The sequence below is a fragment of the Furipterus horrens genome, unplaced genomic scaffold (assembly GCF_987537825.1).
Source record: "Furipterus horrens unplaced genomic scaffold, mFurHor1.1.pri manual_scaffold_5, whole genome shotgun sequence".
In the NCBI taxonomy this organism is placed as follows: domain Eukaryota; kingdom Metazoa; phylum Chordata; class Mammalia; order Chiroptera; family Furipteridae; genus Furipterus; species Furipterus horrens.
In genome coordinates this window covers 105,395,192-105,412,629 of record NW_028327175.1, presented here as the reverse complement: position 1 = coordinate 105,412,629, position 17,438 = coordinate 105,395,192, and the positions used below count along the sequence as shown (strand labels likewise).

Genomic DNA, 17,438 nt, shown 5'->3' with positions numbered 1-17,438 from the left:
TAACAACCGTCACAGCGCAGGCTGGCAATTACAACCCAAGGCCATGATAAGGGAGATTCTTTTTGAGCCCAAAATTAGGTTTATTGGTCACTCTATTCTGGTTGGCTCTTCCTGTTGGGTTTAACTTGTAGCAGGAAGGATTTTAGAGTCTATACAAGAAAGAACTGCCTGGCCACCATGGTTGGCTTATATATGTCTTGTCCCTTACAGATGCTTAGACAAATCACAAATAGGCCTTGCTTGGGATTTGATTTACACCAGACACCTTTGGGTTCTGCCATTCCTAAGATGTTCCTACTCTGAGCATTTCTTCTGACTGAGTACCCTGGCACAGAGAAAGCCCTGGAACATTCAGCTGGTACCTTCCCGGCATAGTGGATGATGGAGAACTCAGTTTTGTCCTTGAGCTGCTTGGGCTTCTGAAACTTGGGGTGATTGCCCTGCTCTGCGCACAGCTTCTCCACGAAGGATGTGTCTGTGGCTTTTGGGAACCAGCATTCCTCGTCAAGCAGGGCCAGCACGCCTGGAGGATTGTTCTGTGGAGGACAAATGGGACAGGATCGTAGCCAGGGCACCCAAGCCTCAGTTTTGCCAGGAAACGCTGGCCACCCAAACACACACAATAGCAGCCCCCGAGCTCTATTACCATATCTGCCTACATATAAAGATGGATTTATACCCTCGTTATTTTGGTTCCCTCCTCCCAAAACATATCCCCAAATTATCCTGTGTCCAATGGACCAGCACTGAGGATATAAAGGTAGGTGCCAACAGGAGAACGTGTTTGCTGCTGTCCCCTGGTGGGAAGCATCACAACATCATAAAGATTTTACACACTTGGCTTTATATATAAATTCACCTCAGGTTTCCTTTTAGTAAAGTGCTTCCCCAGAGGAGACAGTCTAAACTAAGATGTCAAGAGCACAGCCTAATATGCACATGCTATTCACTCTGCTGGAATGGTCTTCACTTTTAGGACTCAGAACTGGGAAGTATTTCTTAACTTCTCTGTGCAAAACAGGCTTCCCTAAATCATTCTCCATGTTGGCTTAATCAGGAGCTCAGTTGCTTTATTTGTTTGTCTGGTTTTGTTTTCTGCTCCACCAGGAGGGCAGGGACCAAGTTCATCTCATTTACGGTTACATCCCTACCCCCACAAGAGGGGCTGGCACATAGTAGGTGTGTAATAAATAGTCACTCAACAATTATTTATTGGGCACCGTTCTAGGAGTTTGGTCCATGAACAAAACGAAAACTCCTGACTTTGGAAATGAATGAATGGGAAAGAGGGAAAGGGAAGGGAGGGAAGAAGAAGTTTTAAAAAGAAAATACCTTTGATTTATAATGTGGGTTAAGAGAAAGTATGATCGAGTTCACAGGGACTCAGTGCTGGGGGAAGCGTGCACAGATGGAGAGAGGGCAGGGTCCACATGCCGGCTGCCAGAGGCCACACGCATGCGGGTGTGACGTGGGCCCTCACCGGCCGCTCGATGAGCTCGATGCAGGGCTGCAGGTCCAGTCCGAAGTCGATGAAGTTCCACTCGATGCCCTCGCGCTGGTACTCCTCCTGCTCCAGGATGAACATGGTGTGGTTGAAGAGCTGCTGCAGCTTCTCGTTGGTGTAGTTGATGCACAGCTGCTCGAAGGAGTTCACCTGAGCACAGGACAGTGAGGGAGGCCCCATGAGCACCATGGATGAGGCCAGAGGACTTGGGGACCCACCCTGAAGAGAGAGAGCCCGAGGGCCTGACACCCTTTCCACGGGAGCCTGTTCTGCCAGAGAGGGCTCAGGCTCCAACAAAGGCTGCCTAGAGGTCATGGGGGTTGGCAGAATTTACTGATTCTCACGTCACATGGTCTACGTACATATTGTTTTAAGGATGCTTATTTCCTCTATTTGTGCAATGATTTGTGGAAAGAATAACCATGTAAGATACTTTATCACTCTTATTTTACAGATGTAGAAACTGAGACTCGGAGAGGGAGTAACTCCACATAGACAGATTTTGGAACATCTGTCAATCCCAACACGTTCCTTTTCGTTGAGAACTTCCCTCCAACACATGGGAGTGAGATCCAGAAGCCATGTTACACTACATGAAGGAAGGCAAGACCCTCAAAGCAGTGCCTGGCTCTGAGGTGACCGTGCGGCCCACCTCCGGTAGGAGTCCATGAGACTCAATACCAGAGTCTGGCTGGACCTGTTGGAAGCAGTTGGAACTGGCTGGAACTGCCAAGGTTGCTGAGTGGCCGTCAAGAGCTGTGGCAGCCACCTTGCCACCATGAGGGGAGCGTCTTGAGAATGGAGCCAGTGTGGAGGGCGGCCGAGGGAAGATGGCAGGAGATCAGGTCCTGCTTGCTGGATTCAACTGTACCTCCAGCCTTTTCAGTTTCACAGACCAATACATTCCCTGTTGAACTTCTGTCTCTTCCACCCTCACGGATCGAACCTTAACTGGATAGCCTCCAACCCTGCAGTAGCCATCTGCCTGCCTTTCTCCAAAATAATGAATTCTCCAAGAGGAAGCTCCTTGATGCCAGAGAACCAAGTCCATGGCTGTTGTCATCCCACCAAGCTATACCTCAAAAATCTCAAATCCAGCAATGTCCAGGATTCCCAAGAATGAAGCTCCTTGCCGGTGCGTCTTATCCAGGGCTTTGTTCACACGGCTGAGTATCCAGCGGAAAAGGCGCTCATAAGTGGCCTTGGCCAGAGCCTCTATGGCGAAGTCTGCCTGTGGGAAGAGAAAGGGAACATGGCTATTCCCAATGGGCTGTGTTTTCACATGAACCCTGCTGATGGCTCAGAATTTTTATTCTTCTCTTACTTATAGTAAGTCCTTAAAAAACAAACAAACAAACAAGGAAACTATCCCATCTCTGCAACCAGTAGGAAGTGGCAGTAAGGGACAGCATGGTCCGATCTAAGGGACGACTGGTTGGTAATAAACACTCCCTGGCAGACAGACATGGAACAGAGAGGAGACTGTCCCATCCCAGGGGCCAGTTAGAGGTGGTCAGTCCTGCCTCTAGAAGGGGTACACAGTCATTTCCAAAGGTAAATCTTTTAGGTCAGACTTTGTCCTCACAACTAAGAGATCAAGATGAGGTCATGGGTGAAGGACTCCACAGTTCTTGTTCAGTTTTGTATCCTCAAAGCCTGACATGGGACTTTACATATTCTAGCATTGGAGAGGTGAGGAATAAAGATATGGACAGATGGAAAAAAAGATGAATAAATGGATTGATGGATGTCTGAGTGGTGAACACCTGGATGGAAAGATAAATGAATGGATGGATAAGTGGATAGGTGGACAGGTAAATAGAAGAATGGAGAGATGATGGATGGATGGGCGAAGGTGGATGGATGGATGGACAGATGGATGCATGGATGACTAGATAAACAAATGGGTGGATGAGTGGATAGTGGATAGGTGACTAGGTGAATGGGTGATGGATGAAAGATTCTGCAAGAATAAATGGCAAGTGCATCATTACCTGCTCTTTTGTCTGAGCTTTCTGTACCACATCCCGCCCGACTTTGATGCGTGGGGTAAGGATGGCTCTGGTGAAATCTGTCACATTAATTCCCATGAGGTGACAAACTTTCTGAGCAGCTGGATGGAGAAAAGAAGCATATTAAGTGCATCATAAAGAGAAGTCTTGGAAAGAAAGACGCACCACATGGGATATTTGTGGTCTGTATGTACATTGTTTTTTGTTTTGTTTTATTTTGTTTTGAGAGATGGATCATGACAGTAGTGAACATAGCATAAAAATGTCCTAAAAACTATTGTCATCAGTGACCTCACCCCCAATGTTTGGCTAAGACACAATGGCAAGGGTGTAAGGTCAGACGGTTCCAGGTTCAAGCCCTGCCCTCTTCCCACTTCCTAGCTGTGTGATTTTGGAAAAGTCCATTCACTTCCTGGAGTCTTGTTTTTCTCAGCCTGTGAACAGAGTCAGCTATTCAGTATCCTGTGGGATTGGAACAGGGTTAAATGAGGTAAGGTACTGAAAGTGCCTGATGTACAGTTAACTATTCAATAAGTATTTGTTCCACTCTTCCAAGATATGTGCTGCAGCGCTGTTTGTAGCGACAAAATATGGGAAACAACTTAAATATTCATTAGTATGGGAGCAGACAAACATATGGCGTTTTCCTAAGAGGGAATGCCAATCAGCAGTTAGGGGAGTGGCTTCCCCTTTTCTCTTTCTCTCTAGATCAGTGGTTCTCAACTGGGGGTGATTTTACCCCCATGGGATGGACATTTGGCAGAGCCTGGAGACATTTTTGGTTGTCTTCCTAGGTGTTGTTACTATTGAGAAACTTTGATCTAGACAATGGTGAATATAGAGTTAAAAAAAATCAAGTTGAAGAATGATGTCTTTAGTGCGATATCACTTATCTAAATTATCATTTAAATGCTCACAAAGCAACACTATATAGTGTCTTGATACAAGCGAGTAGAAGTATAAAAATAAGACTGAAGTGTCCCTAGTAAAGAACGTCGTGGTTGCTGGAGGCGCAGGGAGGAGAGCGAGAGGCCCCGTGGGGAGAACGAGGGTGTCAGTATTATCCGTACTGTTATGTTTTATTTTAAAGACAAAGGAGTATTCAAAATATTCACAAACATCCATTCTGGATGGTGCACTCATGGGTTCTTGTTCCATCAATGTACTTATGCATTTAAAAGCTTTCTCTCTCTCAAAAAAAAACTCCATTAACATGAAGTCCAGCGATGCAAGACGGCTTGCACGTGCAACATGGACGATAAGATAGAGTGGTTTTAGGATTTCGCCCCATCTCTTTGCAAGGGCGCTTTTGGGGTTTCTCTTTCCCCGAAGGTCTCTCCTCAGACTGAGGAGTCCCGTAACTTGCCGTACTGGACAGTGAAACACAGAAGCAGCAGCGGGCAGGTCTAAGGGTGGGGAAGCCCCAGCGGGCTTGCAAAGGCAACAGGACAGGCAGCCTTTGGCAGGTGTGGAGGCCACGGGCGCAGGCGAGCTGGGACCCTTGTTGTCCTCCTGGCGCAGCCACCAACAAGCACAGCGGTGGCCAGGCGATCTTTTCAAAACATGAAACAACTGCTTATTTACAGGGAGGGCTGTCAGATTTGGAAGCAAATAAAACCAGGATGTCCGGTTAAACCCAAATGTCAGACAAACCACCAACACTTGATTTTATGTATGTCCTAGGCAATGTTTGGGAATATAATTCTATATTCTATAATATATTATAATTCTATACTAAAATTCCAATACTAAAAAAAGTGTTGTTTATCTGACTTTCATGTTTAACTGGCCATCTTATATTTTGTCTGGCATTTCTGTTTGCAGGGAAGCTGGAGGACCGTCTCCCCAGCAAGACCACATGTACCATAAGAAATGGGGCTGTTCCTGTCTTGTCTCCCCAGTATCTCAGTGCCTGGCACATAGCCACAGGGAAAAATATTTGTTAAACAAAACACATGAGTGGGAGCTTTTAGAATTGGTACTCCCTAAGGGTCCTTCCTGATCCTTAGTTCTTTTCTCCCATACTCTGATTCAAGAACTTCCCACCATAGATCTTCAGCAATGAAACGTTTAAAAAAAGAGAAAAGTCAGTGAAAATAACTTAGTTTAGCTCTTGTTAATACCCCCAAATAACCTCACCCAGAAAAACAACCAATGACTGAACGTGACCCTCCCTCCCGCCGCCCAAGTGGCTGAGGAAGGGCGGCAAGCACCTGTGTTATCCGGCATGGACGCCTGGTCTGTGTTTCTTTCCTTCTTGAAGACAATGTTGCCGAGCTGCAGGACGGACGACACCACCTTCAGTACGGCTGGGGTGGGGAGAGAAGAGCAGAGAAGACAGAATGAAACAATGGATGGAAGGAAGATGAATGGTGGATGGATGATTGGATGGATGGCGGATTAATGCAAATGATTGGATTTAGATTAACTCAGGTGTAAATCACCTAGAATTTCCAAAAAGAAATCATTGTGTTCTAGGAATAAATCCTAGAGATGCCAGCCTTCTCTGGTTCATCTGGCTAAATCAGAGGGTGATAAAAAGCCCTTCACAACAGTGGCCCTCATACCTTAGGGACCTTAGCCCAGCTCAGCAAAAGGAAGGTGCCCGCCTGCTGGTGGACCACTCACCCATATTCTTCCATTCACCATTACAGAAATTATTCACCCCCAAATGAACAAAGCTGCTGCTGACAGGACACTAAGGCAGTTTTTTATAATAATAACATCTATGAAAGGAGCTTCATAAACTGTCTGGTACTATAGTCATGGTTTTTAAACTGCAAGTCTAAACTAGGGTTTGTTAAAGTGCCTGCAGGGCCCAGGGAATCAGTCTAGCTCAGGGTTCCTCAACCTTGGCACTATTAAAACCAGGTAATTCTTTATTTGTGGGGGCAGGATGTTTAGCAGCATCCCTGACTACTGACTAGATATCAGTAGCGTTACTCCTTCCAGAGTTACAACAACCAAAAACGTCTCCAGATCTTTCTAGATGTCCCCTGGGGAGCCAACTCTGCCTTAGTTGAGAGCTACTGGTTTAAGTGAACAGAGGGGACTATGGGGACTCTTGAGGGCCATCACCCCCCCTACAAGGGAACAGATGCTACTCCAAGCATGGCCATGGGGAAGTCAAGTTTAGTACTTCCAACTTCTGATTTTCCCAAAGATAATAGAAACCCAGATTTTTATGTAAAATCTATCCATGTTTAAATGTCTGAGAATATTTTAAAAATTTAAAGGCTGTGGAAGCTAATCTGTCATGTGGGCTCAGGAGCCTGTGGTTTGCACTTTGTGGTATAAATAATGTGTTTATGACAGAATGGCTGCCACTCCCCAGCCACAGGAGATGAACCAACTAAAAGAACTGGTGGGCAGAAAACTGGCAAACTGGAGGGGGCCATGCAAATGGTGAGGGTGGTGAGGGGCTAGCAGTCTGGGGCAGTGGTTGAAAACAGGCACTCAGGAGTTAAAAAGTCCTGAGTTCAAACTCCAGCTTTACCTCACTGAGCCTCAGTCTCCCTACCTGCAAAATAGAAATGGTAACAGTATACCTGCTTCATAAAGAGACGATGTAAGCAAGGGGTCTGGCCCAGTGGGTGCTAACTAGTGGTAGTCCCCCCATAAGATATATCCATCCGGAACCTGTGAATGTGAGCTTATTTGGAAAAAAGATCTTTACAGACTTAATTAAGTTAAGGGTCTTAAATGACATCATCTCAGATTAACCCGGTAGGCACTAAATCCAATGAATAGCGTCCTGAAAGCAGGAGAGGAAAAGACACAGTGGAAGGCAATGTGACAACAGAGACAGAGATGGGAATGATGTGTCTATCAGCCGAGGAATGCCAAGGATTGCGGGCAACGCCAGAAGCCAGGAGAGAGAGGCATGGGCTGGATGCTCCCTAATAGCCTGCAGAAGAAATCCACCCTGCTGACACCTTGATTTTGGACTTCCAGCCTCCAGAAGTGTGAGAGAATAAATTCCATTGTTTTAAGCCACTCAGTCTGTGGTGACTTGTTACAGCAGCCACAGGAAACTAATACACTACTCTTTATTACTAAGGAATAACAAACGGGTTCCCATCACGTGGCATGTGTAGTACCAGGGGTACACAGGATAGATGACCTTAGGTGGTACGTGAAGCTTTTAAAAATTTTTAATAGTTAGATGTTTATTCTAATTTATTGGAAACAGCATAACTAGGGCATACAACTAGGGATTTTACAGAACTTGTTGTTTAACACAAAGCCCAGAGCAGCTGAACTGCAGAAATCCACCCATTATTGTTGGCAGAACCCACCCATTATTGTTGGCCTGGGAGTGCCTGAGTGCATGGGTGCTGGAGCTAGCAGCCAGTGGGGTTACATCCTGGTGCTGTTCTTAGCAGCTGTGCGACCTGAATTTTTGCCATCTGAAGGCCCACAAAAACACCTACCTCATAGGATTATCATGAGGATTAAATGCATAGCACCTAAACATGGTCACTGCTAAATAAACATTATTACTATTATGTCATTATTATTCCAGTCCTACACTGTTGCTGGCTCTCTGTGACCTGGGGTGAGTATGTCTCTCCTACTGAGCTCCAGGAGACAAACGGGCATCCATCATCACCTAGAGCCTTATGAAGCTCTGAGGCTTGAGCTCGACCCCCTACCCCTACCCCCCCCCCCCATTCTCCTTTAGCCTCTCTGCAAAGGGTTGGGAGTAGCTCTGAATTTATAACTGGGGTTGGTGTACATATAGTCTAAGTCCATGTCCTGGGGCCATCAACCATTTCCACACCCTCATCTTAATGCTTGCTCTATCTGCATACCATCTGTTCCATTATTTACTCAACATTTTTTTTTGCATCCATGTCTCAGAAGAGGGAACCCTAGTGCACTGTTGTGGGAACGCAGCTTGGTGGAGCCACTGTGGAAAACAGTATGGAGTTTCCTCAAAAAATTAAAATGGAACTGCCTTTTGACCCAGTGATTCCACTGCTAGGATTATACCCTAAGAATCCTGAAACACCAATTCAAAAGAGCCTATGCACCCTTATGTCCATAGCAGCACTGTGTACAATAGCCAGGTGCTGGAAACAGCCTGTGTCCATCAATAGATGAATGGATTAAAAAATTGTGGTACATTTACACAATAGAATACTATGCAGCAGAAAGAAGAAGGAACTCCTACCCTTTGCGACAGCATGGATGGAATTGGAGAGGATTATGCTTAGTGAAATAAGCCAGTAGGTGAAAGACAAATACTATATGATCTCTCTTATAAGAGGAATCTAATGAACAAAATAAACTAATGAGCAAAACACCACCAGAGACATGGGAACAGGGCACAGACTGACAGCTGCCAGAGGAAAGGGGTGGTTGGTGGTGGAAAAAAGAGAAGGAATTAGTCGAAGAACACATACGGGTGACCCGTGGGCACGGACAACAACAGCGTGGGGTGAACGGCAGGAGTGGAGGTGGCAGCTGGATGTGGGAGGGCAAAGGGGGAAAATTGGGACAACTGGAATAGAGTAAACAGGAATAAAAATAAATAAATTTAATAAGAGACTAGCTCTATCTTAAGTGAAAAATCAGCTTTCCTTGTCCTAAGTGCATGGCAACTATAAAATAAATACAGGGAAAATTTTAAAAAATTATCAAATTCTAGCAAGATGCTGGGGCCTGCCCAAGGTGCCAGGCCTGGCCTCTACTCTCTGGGGTTAAAAGGGAGATGAGCAAGGACCAGAGGGGGCTGAGGACCTAGTAGGCGCCAACCTGCTACTCTCTCTTTGAAAGTCATCAGGAAGACTGAAGGGAGCAGAGAACAGAACTAAGTCTCAGGTGGGATTCTATGTCACTGATAAGGACGCGAGTCCGCATTTTAGAATGTATTGGGCTCTACAACCTTGGTACCCAAATCTTGACTCTGACACAGATTTTCAAGAGTTTAAAGGACACAAACCACATTCCCAAAGACAAAAACAGAGCACAGTGAATCATTAAATAGGGCTTGGGAGTCCACAAGGCCTGAGCGTGAGTCCTAGCTCCACCAGAAACTTGCAAGTTCCTTCACTTCTCACCGGTGAACTAGGGATAACAGCAGCCTCACTTGTTGTGACTGAATAATGCATAGAATGCTCTTAACGTGTTGCTTTGTCACCTGATGTCTTCACTTTAAATATAAGCATTTCCACATAAGCCAATGTTTTTCTAAAACAATTTAAATGGCCCCATCATTCTCTTTAATAAGGTCAAACAATAATTTAATAAATCTTCTATAGCTCAATATTTTAGTTTGTTCCAGTTCTTTATTATTTAAATAAAACTGGACATCATGGTACATTATGAAAGGGGAAGAGGGATTTAGCAAATGCCTGGCACATAGCAAGTACTTAATCATTAGTTCTTCGTTTTTTTTTTTAAAGCAAAAGATTAGAAGCAAAACTGACTCATGTCCCAATTAAATGAATTATTCTTGGAGAGCCATGTCATTCAGAAAGGGATGCTGTTAACATTGGATTCTGATGTGGAACCCTGGCCAAAATCCACAAACACCATCCATTTGTCAAATGACCCATGAAACCTTCTTTTTCTGGGCCCCAATTTATCTCAGGAGGAACTGCCCGTCCCTATAGCTGTGTTTCAGCAATCTTAGTGCTATTCTAGGGTGCCAAAGGGGTGTGGGAAGGAAGAGAAATTTTCCACAATCTTGTCCTGGTGTTCCCAAAAGAGAACAATCTTGAACAGTGGGGCACATTTAACCCAGAAGGAAAAGTGTTTCTTGAAGTACAATGTGGAGACCAAAAGTATCTCTTTATGCTGTCCTGTTCTCAGGAACAAATGTGTTTCTTGGTCATTGGTTGATGATACTAATCAATACTGGTCTATTATCAGAACTGACTTTCCAGGAAGAGCCAAAGTAAACCCTCCACCTCAATTATTCCCTCTCCCATATCCTCTGCCTACATGTTCTTTTTCAATATTTTATTTATTCATTTTTTAGAGGGGGTGGGCAGGGAGGGAGAACAAGAGGGAGAAAAACATAGATGTGTAAGAGAAACATTGATCGGTTGTCTCCCTCACACACCTGAACTGGGGACTGGGCCCACAACCTAGGCATGTGCCCTGACCAGGAACCAAACCGGCAACCTTTTGATTTGTGGGACGACTCCCAGTCAACTAAGCCACACCAATCAGAGCTGCCCATGTGTACTTGATGGAGCCAACTCCCTCTCTACCTCCAGGTCCAGGGATGGAACAGAGACCTAAGCTACCCAGAGCTTTCTACAACCTGACTACAATGAATAGCTCAGGTATATGAACATCAACCTAGGGCAACCAATAAGAGTCAATGAGACTCCATTTAGGAACTCAAGTGGAGAATCCACTCTGCTCTTTTCTGTTGGACATAAACCCAAAGGATGTAAGGGCTGGAGCTACAACAGCCATTTTGCTGCCAAGAAACAACAGCCTATGTAAAGTCAATGTTGTTGAGAGACCAAGTTCTAGAAACATCCTCTGAGCCCCTAGAACTCATGTACCTGAATCCGGTATCCCTGAACTCTGTTCAGCTCTATGAGTGAATCATTTTCCCTTTTGCTAAAGACAATTTGGGTCACCTATGACTGAAATAACCCTAGCTCATGCAGCCACTTTTTAAAGCATCAGTAAATCACCTAAAGTAATATTCATTTTCCTTCTCCTTTTTTTTTTTTTTTTTTTTTTTTGAGGGGTTGGGGAATTTAGAGAACAGAAATGTGTCCTGACCAGAGAAGGGTCTCTAATGGGTTCCAGTGGAAGCAAGAGCATGTAATCCAGGGCTCCTTGCCAGCCCCCAGACCCCAGATATGAAGACTTACACAGCTGCTCTTCCTCATTGAAGCCCATGATCCCCATGGCCTCCAAGGTTTCCTGGAACATCTCATCATCCTGGGCAGCTGGGATGGGCACAAAGCCATTGGAGAGGAATGTGTAGTTGTTGAAGCCCTCTAATAGCAAGTCATCTAGAAGGAGAGAAAGATGGCATGTGGTCAGGAAGGCACACTACTACCTTGAACGTGACACAGGAATCTGGTCAAGGGTCTGGACCATCATAATTTCTTTCCCTTTCTTAAGACTTGCATGGTTTAAAACCTTCCCTCTGCGTCATCTCACAGATGGCTTCACCAGCCATCACTGGCCTCATCCAATGGAGCAGGTCCCTGGCAGCTGAAATTCAACCTTGACTCTACTCGCTAAACCATGACCTCTGACATGGAGTTGCATTTGCCTGAAAGAAGGGACAGCTTTATCTCAATTGCACAAAGGCACCTTGTCTTCAGGAACAGAGATGTCTGTAAAGTTAGATCAATCTTTATTCATCCATTTATTATATTTTATAAAATAAAATCATACATGTACATGAGTTTTTAAAATTAATTACTATCAAAAGGTTTATAATAAAAATATATTCCTTGTCCTATCCCTTCTCCAACTGCTACCTTACTCCACAATAACTGTTTTGATCTCTTCTGGCTGTTTCTTCTGGTAGTAACCACGATCTCTACATATAATAAGCTTACTATATAAAATATTATGTTTACATATAACAGGGTATTTCTGAGTATGTCAAAATTAGATATTATCTATTGACTTCCTATAAAGATCGAGCTCTCACTCCATCCTATCTCTCCTCCAACTATTTCCAGTTGAATCAATAGATAAGGTTTATATCAGGGATTGGTAAATCTGGTCTGCTGGTTGTTTTTGTAAATAAAGTTTTATTGGAACACAGCTACTCCTATTTCCTTGTCTACTGTCTATGGCTGCTTTCATGCTACAAAGGCAGAGTTGAGTAGCTGCAACAGTGACCGGTGATCCCCAAAGTCTAAAATATTTACCTGGTCCTTTAGCCAAAACATTTGCCAAATCCTCGTTTATCTTATTACATCTCTTTAACATCATTTTCTGTAAAGTCGTGGTTACATACCTTTATTGGTATTCAGCCACCACCCCTTTCTCCCCCAATTTTATAATTGCTTCTCTTCTTCTTGCCTTTATAACACCCTCAAATACATCAAGTGTCATCTTTCAGATCAATCTTTCACCAGGCTGGATTTTATTATATGTTTGGAGGGATGTCAGTGAGATACTTTTATTTGCAAGGTCTTTTATGGGTCAAGTCACTTGGAAGCTACTTAATAAACTCAAGGTTAAATTAACTGAAGATGCCAGTTAACTTGTGCTCCTGGATTAACTGAAATGCTAATTAAAGTCACGAGAAGTTTAAGTCTTTGCCAAGACCTCATTATCCAGACTATGAATAAAATTTAAAAGATTTTATTTTCTCTAAAAACCTAACCTCTTCCTGGATCTATCATCAAGAATACAAATGGTTCCTAGGAATCTTAGTGGTTAGGCTTACCCTTGCCCAATTTCTGGAAGATCAGCAGCAGAGTACAAAACTAGAACCGCTAAATAGGCAGAGGAGGGACATAAACATATCTATCTTCCCAGGCCACCCCAGAGTGTCTGCACTGTAACCACTAATTTACCTATTTGTGGGTATACAGCATCCATTCAGCATCCCCCTTTTTACCCCAAATTGCTCCAGACCAAGCATCAAGAAGAAATAATGAATGCTGCCTCCCCTACTGGTAGCATATTGCAGTACACCTCATTCTTAACCAAAATAGCTAACCCTGGGCCACAAAACTGGTGGGAAGCTAAGTTTGTATTTTTTTCTTAAAGTTTTAGACTTAAGCTTAGTACTAGAATGTAGACCATACCCTGTACTTATATTCATTGGTATATTACTTTTTTCGGCTAGGTGATTTATATATTCTTTTAAGAATTAGTAGATTACTACATGTCTAGAACATATTTTCTCATGGCATATGACATACAATATATTGTTTCTATGTAAAAATATATTTTTCCTAAAACAAAGATCTGTACACCTATTTCTGTAAATAAAGTTTTATTGTAATACAGCTATGCCCATTGCTTTATGTATTATGTATGGTTGGTTTTGTATTATGTTCAATGGCAGAACTGAATAGCTGTGACAGAAGCCATGTAACCTTTGAAAAGCCTGAAAGAGTTACTATTTAGTTCTTTACAGAAAGTTTATTGAACCCTGCCCAAAGAAGACCACTACAAAATCTCTTTCAAAATATATCTGAGGTCTGTCCGGAAAAAGTCTAGCCATTGTTAATATAATGACAACAGTTTGCGTGACGCTGATGTAACCTGGCAGCCAAAGAGAGTGGACTGAAATGCACATGCGTGAACAATGACGACTTCGCGGTACTAGTCACTGGGGGCAGCAGATGCTGTTGAGTAAGCATGTATACTGTGTAGCCATTGCATTCAAAACGACTGAGTAGAGCAATGAATCTGCATCAAGTTTTGTGTTGAGCTTGAACATTCCTCCGTGGAATGATTCAAAAGGCCACAGCCATGGGCAACTGGTGATTGGCAGCTTCATCACGACAAAACTCTTGCTCATGCATCACGTGTTATGCAGAGTTTTTTGGTGAAACATCAAATCACCTAGGTGACTCGCCCTGCTACAGCCCGTATTTGGTGTCCTGTGACTTCTGGCTTTTCCTAAAACTTAAAATCACCTTTGAAAGGGAAGATATTTCAGACCATTGATGAGACTTAGGAAAATATGACAGGGCAGTTGGTGGCAATTGGGAGAGCTGTGTGAGGTCCCAAGGTGCCTACTTTGAAGGGGGCCGAGGAATCATTGTCCCAAATGCCTCTATTTGTCATATTACATGGCTGGATACTTTCTGGACACACCTCATATAATGAAGAGTGCTTAGTTCCACTTCCTCTCCAAATTTCTTTAAAAGTTGTATCTTATATACTGTACTTGCAACTTTTATAAACTAGCAAATATAGCAATTGTCTTCTTTCCTGGAAGACACAGATTGTGTCTAATTGAACCTGGCATCTTCAAGTCTCATTGGACTTGATTAGTTAGTTATCTAATGCCTAACTGGACTTGATGTCAACTGTGTCACATAGTAAGTGCTCAGTAAATGAGAATGACCGAACCAAAGGCACACTCACTCACTGAAAGGAGATGAGGAATGACGCATCTACCACCCAAAGATACAGTTCTTTCCCTGGCAGGGTATCAGACTGTTTTAAGAGCCCATCAATTGACCCTGGATGATGATGGGGAGAGCTGAAACCTCCAAACACTCATCCTTGCTCGCCACTTACTTTTCATTTTGTCCTTGGCTCCGGCAATCATGTAGTAAAAGATGTGGAACGTCCTCTCGTCCCTGGCTTGGCGAATCGCCCGTGACTTTTCTAGCAGATCTGGTTTGGGAGAAGTTAAGAATTCTGGGGATACCATGTCTGTTTCCTTTGCAGGAACCCAATCGTCCTTCCCAATCCCTGTTGCATTAGCTGCTGGAGGGGAAATCTCCAGAACCGGGAGAGATTCCCTGGAGAGTTCTGAGGAGCCTTCCAGATGGGGCCACACCAAGCCACCCACGCCTGACTCACACAGCTCAACTTTCCCGTCCTGGCTCAGGATCCTTAATGAGACCACTGGGTACACCTGGCAGTCCCCCAGCCCAGAGAACAGTGAGGGGAACAAAGGGAAGAGAAAAAGCATAAAAAGACAGGAACCAAAAGACCCCAACAACTATCACCAATCCTCTTCTGCAGAGTGAGCTGTCTTTAGATGTCACAGAGTAAAAATAATTACCCCTCTATGATTTAGTAATCCCTGTTCTAAGTGTTCTGTATGCATTGTCTCATTTAAGCTTCACAAACTATCCTAGAAAGCGAATGCAAATAATTCTTGCATCTTCCATACATGAAAACTATGGCTCACGGAGGGACATTATTTCTCAAGAGCACACAGCTAGGAAGTGGCAAAGCTAGGTGGCTGTGGTGGCCAAAATACCCCAGCCAAGAGGCTGGGCTTCACAGAGTGGGTGCCAGCCCTGGCTGGCTGAGTGACCTTGACGCAGCCTTGGAAGGGAGACTGTAAATACGTCCTGCTGATTAATCTAAGGTGAGCTGTCCTGCCATGGGAGGCCATTGAGGATGGTGGGGGAGGGCACATGGGTGACTGGGCTGCTGTACCAGATAGAATAAAGAGACTATAAGTAGCCACTCATGGGCTCTTAAAAAAAGGTTACTGAACAATAACATCACAGCCACCATGTATCAGAGGCTCACTTTGGGCCAAACACCAGGCCAAGAGCCATGCACATAATTTCATTTAACCAAAATTTATGTACAGCTCCATAAGTAGGTGCTGTTATCATTCTCATTTTACAGGTGGCAAAACTGAGGCTCAGTGAGGTTAAGTGACTTGCCCAAAGCCCAACAGCTAATATGGCAGAGCTGAGACCTGGACTCAGACCCATGCCATTCCAGTCTATCCTCTCATCCAGAGCAGCAAAATACAGCCAAAACGCTCTCCTGGGTCCTGTCGGTGCCAAACAAATGCTCCACAAGCAGCCATGAGAATGTAATACCCTTGAGCCTGAGCAGCCCTATAATGCTTCTGCACTGATCATTTACTAAATCCTAGATGTCGTCTCCAAGTTCAGAAATTTCTAACTTGGTTCCACTTCGCCTTCCAGAGTTTCACGAGATACTGTGGCCTTTGCAACATGACCATTCCTCTGGGAAAGCTCTGTTTCCACCAATTTCCTATCTGTGGGGTGGAGCTAATCACACACCAGCTCTCTAAGAAGAACAAGGAGAACAAGGGGTCCTGGGTTTGAAAAGGGTGAAATGAAGATTGCACAACGGCCAAGATTCGACCAGCCCTTACTCGGTATCTGGCATGGTTCTGAGAGAGAGCTTTACGTGAGTTAATTCATTTTATTCTACCAACACCTCTATGAAGCACAGAAAAGTTGAATAATTGGCTGAAGGTCACTCAGCTAGGGAGAGGTCAACCCAGAATCAAATGCAGGCTGTTTGGGGTTCAAATCCAGGAACTACCATATCATAATGCCTGCTATTAAGGGAGAAAGACCCCCAGGAAGATTTGTCCTAGAAGGAACCCAAGAGTCTGGGGACAGAGGGGCAGCTATTGTGCCTTTTGGGGCCCCCTCATGCTCTGGGCAGGAGGTCGGCTGGGTAGGGGTCCCATGTGGCCCAGGCTCAACAAAAGATACAGGTATCAATGTTGGCTCCCACGATGTAACCGGTGACATCGAAGTTGATGCGGATGAATTTGCCCTGCCAATAGGAAAAGACAGGTTATGGTCAGTTCCCAGGCTTCAGCCCCTCACCCATTCCTGCAGGCAAGTGGGCAAGGAGATGGCAAGGGGCATTCGGAGCAGGGGGAATCCCCACAAACTCAGAGTCCCACAGGGCAGCTTGTCAGAAGGAACCACCATCTCTGGGCTGAAATGATGCAAGGACTTACTGGCACATAGGAATTTATAACAGTTTCACAAGTCAATTTCACTTGGCTCTTGCAATGACCCTCAAGCCATCATAGCTATTCCCACTTGAAAGTTGGGAAAACTGAGGCTGAGAGAGCTGTCCAATGTAAAAGCACTCCTAGAAGGTAGAGCCATAAGGAGAAGGCATGTTTTGCCACTTCCACTGGCTGGAGGGCTCCCTCCCTGCCATCTGCCCAGAAACATGCTGGGTCCCCTGCAATGAGTCAGGCCCAAGTTCATCCAGCTGCAAATTAAACCCCCTCTTTGGAACAGGTGAGCATGAACATGACTCCAGGAGCCACACTATTCAAGCAGGCCCCACATAAGAGGTTCTGTGGGCAGGGCTGGGCCATGCCGCTGGCCCTGGGACTCATCAGATATCTTTACTGGAAGAAGATGCCCAATGCTCCTGCCTTTGCCTCAGCTGAACCACAAAACCATTTCACAGTCCCGGCCCTTTACCTATTTTTTTAGTAGCTGACAAAGGATTGTATCCTTTCCGCCCACCACGACGCACATGGT

The 17,438-nt window shown here is 44.6% G+C and overlaps 1 protein-coding gene across 1 annotated transcript in view; it reads right to left on the bottom strand.

Moving 5' to 3' along the window:
- The window catches only part of MYH11 (myosin heavy chain 11), a 120,703-nt gene that overhangs the window by 31,649 nt on the left and 71,616 nt on the right, over positions 1–17,438 (bottom strand). The window contains exons 8-15 of the mRNA XM_090276970.1: positions 16,644–16,707; positions 14,719–14,817; positions 11,361–11,504; positions 5,730–5,825; positions 3,499–3,617; positions 2,583–2,735; positions 1,481–1,654; positions 363–536 (exon numbers count right to left, since the gene is read on the bottom strand). Coding sequence (XP_090133096.1) covers positions 363–536; positions 1,481–1,654; positions 2,583–2,735; positions 3,499–3,617; positions 5,730–5,825; positions 11,361–11,504; positions 14,719–14,817; positions 16,644–16,707 — 1,023 coding nt within the window. The remainder of the gene's footprint in view (positions 1–362; positions 537–1,480; positions 1,655–2,582; positions 2,736–3,498; positions 3,618–5,729; positions 5,826–11,360; positions 11,505–14,718; positions 14,818–16,643; positions 16,708–17,438) is intronic.